This window comes from Cupressus sempervirens, chromosome 11 (assembly GCF_028749045.1).
Source record: "Cupressus sempervirens isolate cs-2001-9-10 chromosome 11, ASM2874904v1, whole genome shotgun sequence".
Classification (NCBI taxonomy): domain Eukaryota; kingdom Viridiplantae; phylum Streptophyta; class Pinopsida; order Cupressales; family Cupressaceae; genus Cupressus; species Cupressus sempervirens.
This window is the reverse complement of record NC_143128.1, coordinates 454,125,366-454,143,784: the sequence shown is the minus strand read 5'-3', so window position 1 is coordinate 454,143,784 and position 18,419 is coordinate 454,125,366. Positions and strand designations below refer to the sequence as shown.

At 33.7% G+C, this 18,419-nt stretch overlaps 1 protein-coding gene across 3 annotated transcripts in view; it reads left to right on the top strand.

Annotated features, from left to right (window-relative positions):
- Nucleotides 1-18,419, top strand: part of LOC149530357 (uncharacterized) — a 76,923-nt gene that overhangs the window by 43,132 nt on the left and 15,372 nt on the right. For all 3 annotated transcript variants that reach the window (XM_089810393.1, XM_089810391.1, XM_089810392.1), the window contains one exon: nucleotides 2,073-2,156. In XM_089810393.1, coding sequence (XP_089666519.1) covers nucleotides 2,073-2,156 — 84 coding nt within the window. The remainder of the gene's footprint in view (nucleotides 1-2,072; nucleotides 2,157-18,419) is intronic.

The following is an 18,419-nucleotide window of genomic DNA, read 5'->3' as shown; positions in this document are numbered from 1 at the left end:
GAAACAATCAGAGCTGAAGCTCTGATTGGGAGCGATTGTAGTGATATATAGACTAAAAGCTTTGATTGTAACTTGTATTACCATCTCAAATTCACGAAAAATAGTTAGAAATTTCCCTACTGATGGAAGTCTTTGTGCCCAATGGTAGAGGTTTTTCTTATAGATTAGATTAAAACTAAAAATAAGTTATAGAATAGAAATCATCTACTTTTGGAAGTCTTTGTGCCCCAATGGTAGTGATTTTTCTTATAAATTAGACAAACAAGACTTGGAGCCAAGCCGGTACGCTTTCAATCAACCTTTGAGTTGGTGTTGGTTTATCGGTATCACCGTATTATATAGAAGTGTAGTTTAGAGATTTAATCTTGCCCATTACTTGCTCTGTGAACTAATTGGATTCTTTCTTGAAAGCTAAGAGGAAAGAATATTGGTAACACCCCTTACAAAAATCTTTCAACTTTTTGCTTACCTTGAGTTGATCCAAGGAACGGTGAGAAGGGGGAGCCTTCCTTTAAAGATAGGAGAGACTTTGTCTCATATGCTATGGCTGGTCTACTTATTTTGTGACTGAATTTGCAAAAACTGTCGGTTGCAAAATATCCACCCAACAAAAGAGACTGGATATATGTTGGAGGAAAGATATTGCCTTGGTTGTGTGTGCTCTATGAATGGATTTTTTTCTCTTGAGAAGAGTTTGTGACTGCAAAGCACTCCTCTATGGGAGTGATTCAAGGCTTTGCTGCGGACCTCAAAACTTCTGAACACTTCCTTCAATGAGGGGCTTTGACATTTCTCTATTCTCCATTCTCCTCATTTCCTTGCTTTCGTGGATTTCAATTTGAATCATTACTTGTGATGATTTTGGATGCTTAGAATGAATTTTCTTCTTTCTTAATGCATTTGGATCTAGGCTCTGAATGTATAAGAGGACTTCAAGAAATTCTATTGTGCCATGGGTATGCATTGCTTTTTGAGGGTGCTTATGAGTTATGTAGTGGATTTTATATTTCCCCAAATTCCTTTGCATGGTATGTTGTGGTTTGAGTCCTATTAGAAGCACTTTCCAAATCCAAACCCCATACTTGGCCAAATTTTGACACATCGCTATTTAATTTCTTCCCTTTCTCTTTAGAGGTGTAGCAATAAGAAGACCAAATTCTATAGACATAGTTAAATCTGTCATTTCTCTATTGTCTTTCTTGCGCTTCAATAAGTAGGGAATTATTTACCAATTCAAAATGATCATTCAGTTAGTTTATAAAATGACGTGTTCTATTAATTTTTACAATATGAATTGGTCCCCTAAAGATAAACATTCCCAAATCACCCAACTAATGAACAAACATACCACATTATTGAATGCGCATATTACAAATCATGGATGTGCTAGTGTGCCATTCCGCTGTATTGATTGGCTATATTCACTGAACACATTTTTGATAAAGCTTAATATAGCGGCATCCATTATGTGAAAAGTATGCCTTAAGTGGCTGTTTGAGACTTTGTTGCTATAAGCCAAGCCTTTGAATCTCTTACTCATCCTAATAGCTGCAGATGGAAACATTATGAGCTTTGCATTCCAACTTAAACAAATGCCATGTATCAACATTGTATATGCAAGAAACAAGACATAGATGGCAAGGACAGGGATCCCCTTAAATAACTTAAACTAAATATTGTCACTGTTGCCACACACGAGAGACACACAATGACACTTGGTGTGGTGGATTCCAATTAACTTCCATAAAATTTAATACTAAGAACATTATTTTAGTGCAAACTAAACAATGCAAGTGTATTTTTCTTCAATCAAGCTTTCAAATCAATGTGGGGAGCCTTATTTGGTATTAATATTTATTGTAATGGGAACCGGTGTTAAGTTTATTTGGTCAACTCGATGATACTCTCAACTGTAGTTAAGTTTAGCATGTTTACATTGTTTAATAGATAAATTTTTGGTTTAGTTTTACTTAATTTTATGTTTGTACAAAGTCATGCCAAAAGTAGAATGTGATAGTAGTTTTATGCCTTTTATTTATCAGTGCCATACTAATTCAGTGGTTCTTCCTCAGGCAGATGCTATTATGTCAAAGCTTGGAACTCTTAACAATGGTGAAATAAACACAGAACTGTCATTGTTGATAACTGCAGATCAAGTAAATTTCACCATCTTTTTTTCTTTTAGTTTTCTCTATGGATAACTGTAATTTAATTTGGGTCCTGTCAATGTTCACATATAACTTTTATTAGCGAATTTCTGTTTTATTCTATGTGGAAACTTCGCAGACAGACACTTACCATGTTACGGCAGCAGCTACGGTGCAACATATTTGCACCCAGCTGCTGCCCGTTTGCCTTGCCCGTGACTTGACCCCACTGTCCTTCGATTGCATTGGAAAAAGTAATCCTTTGCCAAAGTGTCAAAAGGGGAGGAATATTCTTGCCATGTCGGATTACAGTCACTCGTTTCTTTTTTCGTTGGGATTTCCTTTTTGGGTAAATGGATGTGTAGATTAAAATATACATTGATTAAAATATATATTTTGCATATTGTTTGCTTATTATATTGTAAAAATTAGATGTGATTATAGTTTTGTAATGCAATATTATTGTTAATTTTTTCTAATGATTTAAGTTTTATTCAGGTTTTTATATATTAAAATAATTATATTATTTATATTAAGATTAAAAAATATTTATAAGTTGTATTTTAATATAATCATATTATTCTTTATTGTTTAAATTTTAAAGTTTTATACTTAATTTAGACTTTTATTTTAATAACATTTGTATAAATTAGATTTTTAAACATCTTATTACACTAAAAACCTTTGAAATATAAAAATTTAAAATTTTACATAAATTGTTCATTAATATAATTAAATTTATATTTTATTAAAAGGTAAATAATAAAATCGAAGGATTTATTGATAAAATGATTTAAAAAATTCTTATTATTCTAATTTGTGATTAAGGTAATTTAAAAAAAAAAAAAAAAAGAAATTTAAGTTTACATATTTAATAAGTCAATTAGATGTTGTTCTTAAATTTTTCATTTATAGATGTATAAATAAAACTTAAAAAGTTAAATCATTAAAAAATAGTATATAAATCTTAGTCAAATTATAATTAAAAATATAAATTTAAAACTAAATTAAGTTTTTCCTAATTTTAATGCTTGTTTTCAATATTTTATAATTACCCCATTTAATAAATAAAATCAATTTATTTTTTCAAAAATTGAATGATAAATTTGAATGATTTTTAAAAATGACATTTTAATTTTTTTAAGTACAAAATTATAGATTAGTTTTACTAATTGAATATTTAGAATTACAAGGAAAAACATATTTTTCTAATTTAATTTCTTAGTTTACTTAAATTTATTACTATATAATATTATGTACTTGAAACATTTTATAAATATTTTTAATGAACTAGAAATCATTTCTTGAATAATTAGATCATACAAAATAGTATAGAAAATGTTAGTTAAATTATAATTAAAAATAATAGTATAATATTATCTTAAAATTAATTTTTTTTTCAAATTTTTATAAAATAAAAATATATTTCATTTACTTTTAAATAATTTAAATAATATTGAGTTTTTAGCTTGCTTAAATTTATTAAATTATAACATTATAACAAATTTAAGTTTACATATTTATTATATTAAATTGTGAATATTATTATGCATATCAAAATAAAAAAGTATTAATAATATTTTTTGATTTTTTAATCAATAATATAAATTTTTCAATATATAAAATATGAATAAAACTTAAAATCATTACAAAGTAATAAAGAAAAATCTTGTCAAAATATAATTAGAAATTACTAAGAAAATCTTACAACTAAATTAATTTTTCTAATATAATTATTGTTTTCAATATTTTATTAAAAAATGATTTAAAGATTCTTTATATTAAAATAATTTAAGATTAAACTTTAAAAAAAAATATCATTCTAAATGTTCACATACACAATATTATCTATGAAATTAAATTGGTTTTAAAAGAGTCTTAAGTATGGCTTTTATGACCTATTAAAATATATAAAAAGATATAATTTCCAAAGAATAAAGTAATGGCTATTTAATTACTATCTTACACGGAGAACATAAACATTTGTCTTTTTACCCTGTCACAATTAGGGCACGGGCAGGGCAGGTGGGTAGCTGCTTAGTGCAAATATGTTGCACCGTAGCCGCTGCCCCATGTTACATCCTACAACATTGTAGCATTGAATCAACACATCATGACATATAGGACACAATATGGGGCGATGAATAATATTTTCTTTTATAATAATATGATCTACTGGAGCTCATCCACCTTTAACTGCAATAAACCATAGATGGAAAACTTGCAGATTAGTTGGCGAGTTTTAAAAACTCGCCGAGTACTTAAGCTGGGCGAGTAAATCCTAGAAAAACTCGTAGTTGGAAAAACTCGGCAGTGAGGCAAAAACTTGCCGATTACTCGTCAAAAACTCGGCGAGTTTTTGGTTAAAACTCGCGATTTACTGGTCCGCGGCTTGTGACGGCTAAAAAGGGCAAAAAGTGATTTGTATAGTTTAGCACCTGTACACTGTATGCTTCTTTGTTGGGGTTAGCACCAAGAAGCCTTGATTGTAAAGTTGAGTCATGCTTCACTCAGAATAGAAGTCGTCCAGTGAAGGAGGCATTGTACTTTGTACTCACTATTCCCTTATTCTCGTGTCTAAAAGTTTGAAGAAATGTTTTCTTTAAGGTATTTTTGTCATGAATCTACCACATACCATCTAGTGCTCCTCAAGAAACCTAACTCTTTCATAATATAAATAACATCATTTAATGCACCTACAAGAGGTCTCATTCTTTCATAGCTGTAATGGTTTCAAAACCCCATGCTTTGTACCAAGTTGTAAATGTGGTATCATAAATACCCATCTGCCCACTGGATCATGGTCAGTGAAGAGGGACCCTCTGCAACTAAAGTTGGTTTTTATAGATATTATGCAAATTAAGGAATTTGGCCTAATTTTGTACTTGATCAAAGCTCAGTGTTGGTTTTAATAAATACATGCTTTAAACTTAAGCAATAAATTCTACCAAACCTTTAAGTTAGGTGTTACATCATTAGATAAGACACAGGCTTCATTGCTCATAAATTCTTCTTCCTTGTGGTTGGTGACTCTGCAATCTACAGGGTGCAAAGTCCTCAACATGTAGTGTACTCACCAATCTACCACTAATTAACTTGGGTTCTCTAAACTATGCTTGTTTCTTTTGTATTGTCTTTAATTAACTTATTAGATGCATCTTCTCATTAAATTTTGCAAAATAAATGTATTTTTAATTAAATTTCAGCGGTTTTTTAAGTTCCCGAGTTTTTCCGGAGTTTTTTTTTAAAATCGCCGAGTTTTTCCCGATTAAACTTTTGGGAGGCTTGGTGAGTTTTTGCCTTTGGCGAGTTTTCCAACTATGCAATAAACTTTGATGGAAATCCATTTGACAACAATGTCATAAATATGCCTATATGCTATTCTCCTAATAGGTGCAGACTGCACTGGTTGAGAACAAGCACCATTGAGAAACATTATCTAGAAGTAAAACCAACTCAATATCTTGAATGCATCATTCTTGGTGTAGCATAAAGACTCTTTGCATTATACTTTTCTTATTCTTTATGATCTAACAACATGTTATCACTCTCCCATCTATCCCTTCTTTTAGAGCTAGTTGTAAATAGTGCCAATATAGGATCCATGAGGGTTGGACAATACAGCGCAAGTAACAATAGGGATAGAAGTTTATCTATGTGAAGGTGATGCTAGCTGCTGTGGGTATCAGGTGATAGCTTCTCGTATGCCTTTCCAATTACTTCGTGACCATTATCACTTCTGGCTCAACTGCAAACTCTAACTACCCAACCTCTAGTTTTTCTCAAATTTTCCATCCCTTCTCTAAAATTTAGCCATCTTTAACTCCAAATTAGATTCTTCATTAGAACCACCATCGTTGTTTCTGTAATGTCCCCTTCTAGGATGCTAGGTAGTTGCTCAGGTTTGGCCTATTATTGGAGTTCCTGCAGGCCAATGGAGTGTGCAGGGGAATCATACAGGGCATATAGAGCCAAATATGAGCTTTTCAGGCAGTTTTGGGCAGTCAACGACAGGTTACTAAAATATAGGCTGATCCCTATTTTTTAGGGACTGAATGGGAGTTGTTCAGGGGGCATCTTGGAGACCACTAGGGACATTTTGGAGACTTCGGATGCCTTTCCCATTTTTTAGGAGGAACTCCTAGTTCATTGACAATAGCTCCAAAGGAACATACATCAGAGAGGATTCAGTTTGGGGTTGACAGGATCATTTCTCATTATTTAATGAACATCCCTAGATTTTAGAGAGAACTAACAGTTACCAGGTTGAGCACCCGGGGGACCGAGGAGCTGAGTACAAATCTCTTGGACAGTTTTTGGTACTTTGGGCAAGTTTCCTAAATTTTAGGGCAAGTTTCTATTTTCTAGAAGGAATCTCTAGTCAGCTTGCAGGGGTTCAGGTCATAGAGGTGAACACACTATTTCAGACGGATTTTGATTCTAAGCTCTATTTTGGATTTTATTAATAAGGAAATATTTAAATATATTCTAAGTTTGATTTTTATTACTTAATAGTGTTTGATTTTTATTACTTAATAGTATAATATTAAAGTGATAATACAATCATTTTATATTAAATAAAGTTTTAATCATTTATTGGCCCTCCTTCCTAGGTGTTATAACATATAATGCAAGAACACCGTGAGACGAGAAGACTTGGAATTCTTCGGTATTGTTACTGGTACCTGTATGACCTTTTTTCAAAAAGAGATGAGGGTACTTGGAGATGACAATTTTTTAGTAGTTTAAAGAGTATCAAATACAAAATGGTAAAACTGTAAAACTAATAGACTTAAGTAAATACTAATAGTATTGTCACATTAATATAGAGTCAAATAATTCAAAACTCATATTACATATCTGATTTCTGAATATTGCATATGATCATTATCATATCAAATTAATAATCACTGAGATTATCATTACATATTCAAAAATATATAGTTTGATGCTAAATCGCTGACATGCAAACAAGAAACTTAGAACTGTAAGCAAAACTCAGAAATCTATCTATATCTAGTATCTAGTATGATGATGATACTACCATCACAAGGTTGTGATCCACAAATTTCAAGTTTTGACAAATTTCAACAAATTTCCATCGTCGTTGGTAGGGTTGGTAATAAAAATAAAAATAAAGAATGATGTTTATGAAATAAAATATTTCTAATGTCCTTTAATTTATAAAAATAAAATATTTTTAACGATTGCTGGTTGGGTTGGATTTTAGGATTATGGAATAAAAAAAAAAATTTAAAGTTTCTTAAGTTATTCAATAAAATATTAAAATGACTAAAATGATTAAATTATTTAAATCGCCATTGGTTTCGCAAATTTTTTTATTTACAATGAGAACCAAAATACATAAAATAATTTAATATTATATTTTAAATTTATTTCTTAATCAGGAGATTCCGGGGAGACTTCACTTTTTGGATTTGGAGACTTGGAGTTTTTAGGAGACTTTGTCATGAAGTCTCCAACCTTTTTTGAGGTCTCTGGAGACGCGTCTATGAGGGGGGGAAACAAGTCTCCCTGTAATACTGATATAATGTTATAATCAATAAAGGGACCAACTTAAAGTTATTTATATACTTTAGATAAAGTTAGTTTATAGGGAGACATAATAAAATAAAATTATTTTATTAATAAAAGGGGCAAATGAAACCCTAACTCGAAATTAGGGTTAGGGCTGAAAATAAAAGTGAATGGGAAGGGTTGGGGAGCTCATTTTCAAGATCTAGGCTTATAATTTCATTGACAGATTTGAGGAGAGCTCTATTCACAAGGTCTTTCAGCAAATTGATGGTACAAGAACGAAAACTCTTGCACCAAACAACTTGGATGTTCCTCCAGAATTGAAGAAAGTGAGGTTTATGGGCCTTTTGCAGCTGACTGAAGCAATTGGGCATTAATTTTATCTACAATTCTTCTGATTTTGGGTTGAAGAAAGAAAATAAATTACAGTTTAGACATGAAGAGCACAGATCGAAGCGTTAGTGGCCACGAATTAGTTTCTTTGTGGATTTCCAGCGTAGCTGTACACTCCAGATAGTGCTGGCATCATATTTCAGGGTGAAATTGTGTTGTTTCAGACTGATTTGGGACTGAGTTAATATTCTTGCATAGAAGAGGGTTCAAACTTCATTCTCTTGAGCAATTTGTTCATCTACAGCCAGCCATATCATCTATGCTAGCTGTACATCAATTCATTAAGAAGAGTATTGTTGTTCGATTTTGACAGTAAGGGTGCAATCAGCTGCATCAGGGCAGATCAGTCATACTGGGAGTAAATATTAGCAGGTTTCAGCATTATTTATTTTCCCAAAGGTGTACTTTCCTTCCTGTAGATGACATTAGCCCTATTACGAAAGTAATTGGTAAAATACTTGCTTGCTATTAACAGAGACGAAACGGTCAATTTATACAAAAGAATGAGACGATATTTCCTTAGGAAACGATTGTAAAGAATAGAAACATTCTATACATTTTATTCTAGAGAAAGCAAAAAACGAAAGCAAATTAAAGCTAAATAGATACAATAGATAACCATTAACTAATAATAGACGACTTATCTATTATTGTAATACCCTCCCTTAATGGTTAATCTATCTAACACACCAAGCTGTCCTCTGAATTTGACAAACTTATGAGGACCAAGAGGCTTGGTGAGAATGTTTGTAGTTTGATCTATGGTAGGAACATACTGCAAATCTATAGTCACATCTTCAACCCGCTGTTGTATGTAATGACAGTGAACATCCATATGCTTGGTTCGTACATGGAAGACTGGATTTCGTGCTAACTTGATAACGCCTTTGTTATCAACAAACAGAGTAGTCGGTCTTGTTGGTGACATTTGCATATCCCCAAGCATTCGACGAAGCTAAACAACTTTACATCCTGTTTTAACAGTCCCTTTGTATTCGGCCTCTGTAAAAGAGAGAGAAACTGCCTATTGCTTCTTATTGGTCCATGTGACTTCATTGGATCCCAAATTGAGCACATATCTAGACGTTGACTTTTTATCATCAACAGAGCCTGCCCAATCTGAATCTGTGAGCTCACTGAGTTTAGGATTAGAACTTTGAGGGTACAGAAGTCCATAATCTAAAGTGCCCTTCACATAAGGAAGCACATGCTTTGCTGCCATCCAATGATCAGCCTTAGGAGCTGTCATAAAGCATGAAATATAGTTGACTACGAAGCTGATATCAAGCCTAGTAGCAATTAGGTGGATGAGGCTGCCTACTAGTTGCCTGTATGTAGTATCATCAACAGAAGGAAAATCAAACTTTGCTAATAACTTGAGACCTTTCTCCATAGTTGTAGATGCAGGTTTGTAATCTTGCATACGAAATTTGTCTAATAGGGCCCTGACATATTTGGACTAAGAGATGAATATACCAGAAGACTGTTGCCAAACTTCAACACCTAGGCAATAATGTATGAGCCCAATGTCAGTCATATCAAAAGACTGGCATAAGTTCTGTTTGATTCCCTGAATCAAAGATGTCGAGCTGCCAGTGATGATCAAATCATCCACATAAATAACCAAAAGGATGATGTCACTGCCAGTAGTCTTGATGTATAGATTTGAGTTTGAAGAACTCCTCTTGAAGCCTTGATCATTGAGGTACTTATCAATTTTTATGTACCATGCCTGAGGTGCCTGCTTCAAGCCATAGAGAGCTTCTACCAATCTAAGAACTTGATGGTCTTTACCAACAACCTTGAAACTAGGAGGCTGCGTCATGTAGACCTCTTCATGGAGATCACCATTCAGGAAAGCACTCTTGACGTCCATCTGATGGACCTTCCAGCCAAACTGTGCTACCATGGCTAGGACTAATCTAATGGTGCTCATCTTTGTAGTAGGAGCAAAATTCTCCTCATAATCAATGCCCTGATGCTGAGAAAAGCCCTTTGCCACTAAATGAGCTTTGTACTTATCCAAAACACCATCTGATTTGTATTTGATTTTGTAGACCCATTTGTAGCCAATGGGTTTCTTCTGTGGTGGAAGATCAGAAAGGACCTAGGTGTTGTTCTTCAGCAGGCTCTGGTGTTCAGATGTCATGGCCTGTTCCCACTCTGGAATTCCTTTAGCCTTAGAATATGTTTGAGGTTCAAACACACTGTGAATGTTGGCCATGAGAGCAAAGTTAGCAGAATATGTAGTTTTGCTCTTTTTTCGAGCGGTTCTCCCATCAATGAGCTCATCATCACGAAGATCAGCAAGTGTCTTAGCCCACCACTTAAGCCAGATAGGAGAATGACCAACATTAGTACCAGGAGATGCTTGATCAGCAGGATCCTTATCAGAAGAATCTGGATCAAATTCAGGTGAAGCATCTACAAAGTGAGGTGATCTTGTAGGAGAAGCTAGAGGTGTTTGTACAGGTATCACTGGTATAACTAGAGCTGCAGGAGCTACTGGGGCCCTCCCATCAGGTGGACTTAATGGAAGCCGAACTCCCAAATCATGAGCCTTCATAGGCTGATTTGTTGGATCAGGAACATGAGGAACAGGCATGAAAGGTCCTTGCTGCACATCAAAGACTACATCACGATTGTAAATGAAACAAGATGTTTCAACATCAATTAGGCGGTAGGCTTTGTGAAGACTACTATATCTAGCAAGCATGAGTTTTTGACTCTTGCATCCAACTTGGTGCGTGAAGCGTCAGGGATTCAAACAAAAGCAAGGGAGCCAAAAACCTTTAGGTGACTGATTTTGGTCTTGTGACCTTACTAGGCCTCTTCTGGAGTTTTACCTTTGATCTCCACTGTGGGTGACCGGTTTAACAGATAAACTGCAGTTTTAACTGCTTTTGCCCAAAATTGCTTTGGAACATGTCTGTGTTCGAGCATGGATCGAGCCATCTCAGTGATTGTCCTGTTTCGACGTTCAACTACATTGTTCTATTGTGGCATGTGGGGTGTGGTTAACTAGCGTTTGATGCTATGTGTATCTAAGAAGCTGGAGAAAATATTAGAACAAAATTCCCCCCCATTGTCTAATCTAAGAGTAATAATAGATTTCCCAAACTCTTTTTCAACTAAAGGTTTAAACTTCTGAAATACAGGAAATGCATCTGATTTCTTTTTAAGGAAATATACGCTCATTTTTCTATTGAAATCATCAACAAACAACAGAAATACCTGGACCCAAGAATAGGAGTGGCCATAGGGCCGCAGGTATCAATTATACAAGCTGAAGTACTTGAGAAGCTCGCCATGAGTCACCACTGGTAAAAGGTGTGCGATGTTGCTTCCCAGCCTGACATGCGTCACAAACTCCAAGCTGTTGAGTTTGAATCTCTGGCAATACAAGAACAAGCTCATCCCGAGCAAGCTGTGAGAGATAATGCACATTTAAGTGCCCATATCACTGATGCCAAAGTGTGCTAACAGAAGATCGCTAAACAACCATAGCTAAGTTCTGAGAATCACCAGAATCAGAAGTCTGAAAAGATCATGATCCTCAAGACCCATTGTAATAGTAGACTTAGTCGCCCGATCAGTAATGGTGCACTGATGTTTACTGAAGGTGACTGCCAAGTGTGGAGAATGTCGCAGCAATTGACTGACTAAGAGTAGATTTAGTTCCATCCCTAGAACGTAGTACACATCAAGGAATATGAGATTCCTCCCAACAAACTGAATTTGAATGTTATCTTTACGGACAACCGTGTACTCGTCTCTCCCACCAAAAATAGTAATCTGAATAAGGGTGGTAGTCAGAAAACTAGTCTTTACGGTGAGTGAAATGACGAGAGGCACTTGAATCAATGTACGAGGCAGACGACTTCACATGATCTGTAGGTCTTTTAGCCATTAAGGCGTAAAAGGTAGATTTCGCCTGCTCAGTGTGCTCTGCACTGTTCGCTTTGAGTTGCGAACCTAATTGTTTAGACTGTGTAGCTAAGCGTTTCCAACATTCAACCTTCATGTGTCCAAACTTGTGGCAATAGTTGCATTGAATTTTCTTCTTTTGAGAACCATCTGATGCTGCAGTAGAAGAATTCTTGCTGAAACTTGCTTTTATCCTTCTGAAAGGATTTCGCAGCAAAGGCTTTCTTTGTGGAGGTGGAATTGGAGTTGCTACCGAATTGTTGTTTCCACCGATCTTGCTGAAGCAACAGTGTGCAGAGATCGGCAAATTTCAAATCAACACCAGAAGATGTGATGTTGAGAGTTGATAAAATGCTCATAAGATTTTGGTAAACTTCGAAGATTGATAACCACAATATCCTCTTCCACCATCTTGCGACCAATGGCAAGTAATTGATCATGGATTTCTTGAATCCGATTCAGGTGTGCCTGGAGTGAGGTGCGCTCATCCATGAAAATAGAAAACAATGTTTTTCAGAAAGAAGGCTCTGCTTTTGTCAGAAGTCTCATGAAGACCTTTGAGATGTGTCCAAACTGTCTTGCCAGATGGAATCTGAGGAAGCTGATCATCAGCCACGGATAATTTGAGAAGCATCACTGCCTCTCGATTATTTAGATCCCATGTATCTTGATCAGGTCTCAAAGAAGTCAAGCGTTTCGTAACACCCAGAACAAGCTGATCCGTGTTCCAATATTCAAAAATTGTGATGATCCGATGCTTCCAAGTGCCATAATTTCAACCATTAAATTTGGAGTTATGCTTGAGTAGAATGTTTGTCAGAGATGCCATGGCACATTTTTCAATGAAAAACTATGAAAATTTGTGAAGGCACGTTCTTCGAGGCAAAAAAAGGAAGACTCAGAAAAATCAGAGTGACATAGAAGAGAGCTCGAAAAACCCAGAAAGAATATGTTGTTGTTTTCTGGATCCGCTGGCTTGAAAATTGAGGTACCCAGAAAAATAGACAACCCTGTTGAGCTCTCGAAAAACCCACCAAGAATCTGAAATCAAAATATTTTTTCGAGTTGAGAAATTAGGATTTCGAAAAAAATACAGTCGGTAGCCATGAAGATAAAAAATGGCAGAAAAAAGGATGTTTGCAGGCAAAAAGATGCTTGATTTGTTTCAGAATAGAGGTGTTTTTGTAGGGACAACACAAACCAAAACGCCCAAGAAAAAATAATGCCTAAGAAATCATTGATTTGCAGATTGCAATTTTTAGGCAAAAACGCCCAAGAAAATATGCCTTTTTTTTCAAATGAATTGGAAGATTTTTGTCTTTGAAACCCTAGCCGTGACTAGGTATTACGAAGCACATAAAAGACTTTAGAAAGAATTTCAAAATTTTTTTTGGAGGAGATAATTTCGAAAGAAATTATAAAAAATTTGAAAAAAATTGAAGTCTAGGCTCTGATACCATATTATGGAAGTAATTTGTAAATACTTGCTTGTTATTAACAGAGATTGAAAGGTCAATTTATACAAAAGAATAAAGCGATGTTTCCTTAGGAAACTATAAAAAAGAATAGAAATATTCTATTCTAACAGATAAAGCTAAAAAAGTGAAAGCTAACTAAAGCTAACTAGATATTTACAATAGATAACCATTAACTAATAATAGACGAATTATCTATTATTGTAATAGCAATTTGTGACTAACTCTTTCAATTTCTTATTTTGTTTGTATGCATAGTGCAACTCTTCCATGACATCCGCATCTTCTTCCTCACTAGATGACTCATCAACTTCTTCATTTTCACTATTTGGCTCATCAACACTTTATCCTCACTGCATGCCTCATTAGAATCTCCTTCTTCTTGCTCGCTGGTTATGGCCAAAAAAAGTATCTCATCTTCAGTATCATCACTTTGGTATTCACCATCACTCTCTTCTCAAGAGCTGTTTTCTTTCTTTTAGTAAAAACTCTTTTTGTGCTTATGCAACTTCTTATGGTTGTGCTTAGCATGCTTCTTTCCTTTTATTCTTTGTGCATTCTTCATCATCATTGGAGTCACTACTGTTTACAGGGCATTTTGATGCATAATGTCCCAGTGTTCCGCAATTGAAGCATTTGAATTTTCCTTTGTTCTTTCCATTACTCTTTTTAAGTTTTTTTTTGAAGTAAGCATCTGATTCATCTAATCACTATTTGAGCTTTCAGTTGATTTTTTTTTTTTTACTTTTACTCCTTTTAGAGGCCTTGAATGCTATTTTCTTCTTTGATTCATATCCTCCAACTCACATTTCATAAGCAGTAAGGATCCCATATGATTCATCTTTTGTCAATGTGTCTAAATCTATCCTTTCCTCGATTGTAGATACTTTAGAATTAAATTTCATAGGTAATGATCTTAAGATCTCTACTAGTAGCTGTTCCTTCAGATTAGTCCTTTAAGAATATCAGCGTGTGAATTGGGGAAGGCTGCTATTCCTATTAGACAACATTAGTCATCTTTCGATCAGTGTTATTCTTTAGGTGGTTCGAATTCCATTGTGCCAGGAAACATCACATTTGCTGGTCTATCATAAACTATTGGGAATGAGCAAGGTTTTAATTTGCTTCACAAATCAGGTGCTTGCATTTTGAAAATAAGTTACGCAACATTAGTTTGGCATTTTAAATTTCTGCAACTTCATATAGAAAATAACAAGGATGTGAGCATTGTAATTATTTTAAATTTCTATGCATTACTCTCAACTCAAACTTTTAAAAAGAAAAAAAGAAATATTATTTTCTTCAGCATAGTTGGGTGAGAGCCAGCAGGGTTCTTTACAGTTTACAGTGATATCTGAACTTGCATGATAAGCGTTTGACAAAATGTCAAACCGCTAGAATTGAAGTTAGAACCAGTTGGGTGCCATTACATTTAGTCATTACAATTCTACAGGCTTTTGAGTATATGCATTGACAGAAAGAACTGAACATATACTCTCTTTTTTTAGATGAAACTTACAAGTTACAACTGTCACTACACTCCAAATTGGCATTTTTTAAGCTGCTTATCTATTTTCTTTATTTTTGGGCCTTTGCATCATTTTACTCGCATAAAACAATATCATTTTTTAAATGCCATTCTTCCAAGATTAGGTAGATGCAACGACGACTTTGCTGAGCAACAGTCTTGACAGGTCTAAAGTTTTTTATAATTACTTATATATTTGCGAATAAAACTACTGTTAGTTGCTTGAAACTTCTCACCTCGTGGTACATTTTTCACTCAACAAATCTCAAACATACCAACCATCATTATGAATGACGATTTCTACCTCATGCGCTGCTTATCATTATGGGAATTATCGAACTTCCAAAAATAACATATCATTCAGATTCCTTCTACAGCCCAGCTCACTGTCATATTGTAATATCCCCTCTAACAGAATCTAATTGTAATTAATTAAAAGAAAACATATTAAAATAATTAATAAATATACCAGGTAATTGAGCAATAATTATGATCAAAACAAATAAATAATATTATATGATCAATACAAGTGATTACTAAATAATAAAGAATTAATAAAATTATAGTAATAGATAAGGAAATAATGATTACTTTATCTTACAAATAGGCACACCACCTTACATATGTCATGGCTTACTAAGCATCACACCCTTCCATACAAAGGGGTATAAGTAGCAAATAAGTCAAATAGGAAAAGGAATATTCAAAAGGGAAAAAAAGAGGAGGAGAAAAGAAGAGTTCAAAAAAGAAAAAAATGGAAGAGGAAAGTAATATGAATAAAATAAGGAAGTGACTTTTTGAAAAGGTGTCAATAATATTGAAAGGATGTGAACCTTCGAAAGGGTCATAATTATAAATGGTTGTGACTCTTCAAAAATATTTTGATATTTAAGTATTGGGACTTTTCCAAAAGATTTTAGTTATGAAGTATTGTGACTTGTCGAAAGAATTATAAATATGAAGTGTCGTGACTTTTCAAAGGATTTGTATTATGAAAGGGTGCGACTCTTTGAAAAGAAGAAGGTAAGAAAGTATGTTTATGAATTATATTTGTTTAATTATGTTTATGAATTAATTTATATTAATGAATTGTACTTGTAGATAATATTGTGTTAGCTCATAGGGTTAACACCATGGGTATTAATGAGACTCGAAGCATGGACCATGTGAGATATTAAGATCTCTATTGTCCGCCATGGCTAAGAATCAATGTGAACTTGAAGCACGGAGCATGTGAGATATTAATATCTACATTGTCCGCCATGGCCGAGAATTGATATCGAAGCATGGAGCATGGAGATATTAAGATCTCCATTGTCAGCTATGGCCGATAATCGATGTGTCAGAATATTCTGATGTTGTCAAACATATGCATATGTCATTGGCCTTGGATAGAGGATGTCCGTCCAAGAAGAATCTTAAGGGGTGCACTCCCGGGATGACGACGAGGTGGCTATGGGCTAAGAAGCCCGATCTGGAGACGTCCTTAAGATTGGGATTAACTTAGAGGGTAGAATAATACAGTTAGTTTTATTATTATTGTGATTCTAACATTTATTTTGTAGGTATTACTTGTCCCTAACTAACCCTATTAGTGGGGACATTACAGTGGTATTGTAATATCCCCTCTAACAACAAAATCTAATTGTAATTAATTAAAAGAAAACATATTAAAATAATTAATAAATATACCATGGTAATTGAGCAATAATTATAATCAAAACAAATAAATAATATTATATGATTAATACAAGTGATTACTAAATAATAAAGTATTAATAAAATTATAGTAATAGATAAATAAATAATGACTACTTTATCTTACAAATAGGCAACCATACCTTACATATGTCATGGCTTACTAAGCATCGCACCCTTCCATACAAAGGGGTATAAATAGCAAATAAGTCAAATGACTTATGCATCAAAAATGAGATAGGAAAAGGAATATTTAAAAGGGAAAAAAAGAGGAGGAGAAGAGAAGAGTTCAAAAAAGAAAAAGTGGAAGAGGAAAGTAATTTGAATAAAATAAGGAAGTGGCTTTTTGAAAAGGTGTCAATGATATTGAAAAGATGTGAAACTTCGAAAGGGTCATAATTACGAGTAGTTGTGACTCTTCAAAAATATTGTGATATTTAAGTAATGGGATTTTTCCAAAGGATTTTAGTTATGAAGTATTGTGACTTATCGAAAGAATAATAAATATGAAGTGTTGTGACTTTTCAAAAGATTTGTATTGTGAAAGGGTGCGACTCTTGGAAAAGAAGGTAAGAAAGGTATGTTATGAATTATATTTGTTAAATTATGTTTATGAATTAATTTATATTAATGAACTGTACTTGTAGATAATATCATGTCAGCTCATAGGATTAACACCATGGATATTAATGAGACTTGAAGCATGGAGCATGTAAGATATTAAGATCTCCATTGTTCGCCATGGTCGAGAATCAATGTGAATGCGAGCATGGAGCATGTGAGATATTAATATCTACATTGTCTGCCCTGGCCAAGAATCGATATCGAAGCATGGAGCATGGAGATATTACGATCTCCATTGTCTGACATGGCCGATAATCGACGTGTCAGAATATTCTGATGTAAACATATGCATATGTCGTTGGCCTTGGATAGAGGATGCTTGTCCAAGAAGAATCTTAAGGGGTGTGCTCCCGGGATGGCGACGAGGTGGCTATGAGCTAAGAAGCCTGATCTGGAGACGTCCTTAAGATTGGGGTTAACTTGGAGGGTAGAATAATATAGTTAGTAATATTATTATTGTGATTCTAACATTTATTTTGTAGGTATTACTTGTCTCTAACTAACCCTATTAGTGGGGACATTACAGTGGTATTGTAATATCTCCTCTAACAACAAAGTCTAATTATAATTAATTAAAAGAAAACATATTAGAATAATTAATAAATATACCAGGGTAATTGAGCAATAATTATAATCAAAACAAATAAATAATATTATATGATCAATACAAGTGATTACTAAAAAATAATGAATTAATAAAATTATAGTAATAGATAAATAAATAATGATTACTTTATCTTATAAATAGGCATCCACACCTTACATATGTCATGGCTTACTAAGCGTCGCACCCTTCTATACAAAGGGGTATAAATAGCAAATAAGTGAAATGACTTACGCATAAAAAATGAGATAGGAAAAGGAATATTCAAAAGGGAAAAAAAAAGGAGAAAAGTTCAAAAAAGAAAAAAATGGAAGAGGAAAGTAATATGAATAAAATAAGGAAATGACTTTTTGAAAAGGTGTCAATGATATTGAAAGGATGTGAACTTTCAAAAGGGTCATAATTATGAATAGTTGTGACTCCAAAAATATTGTGATATTTAAGTATTGGGACTTTTCCAAAGGATTTTAGTTATGAAGTATTGT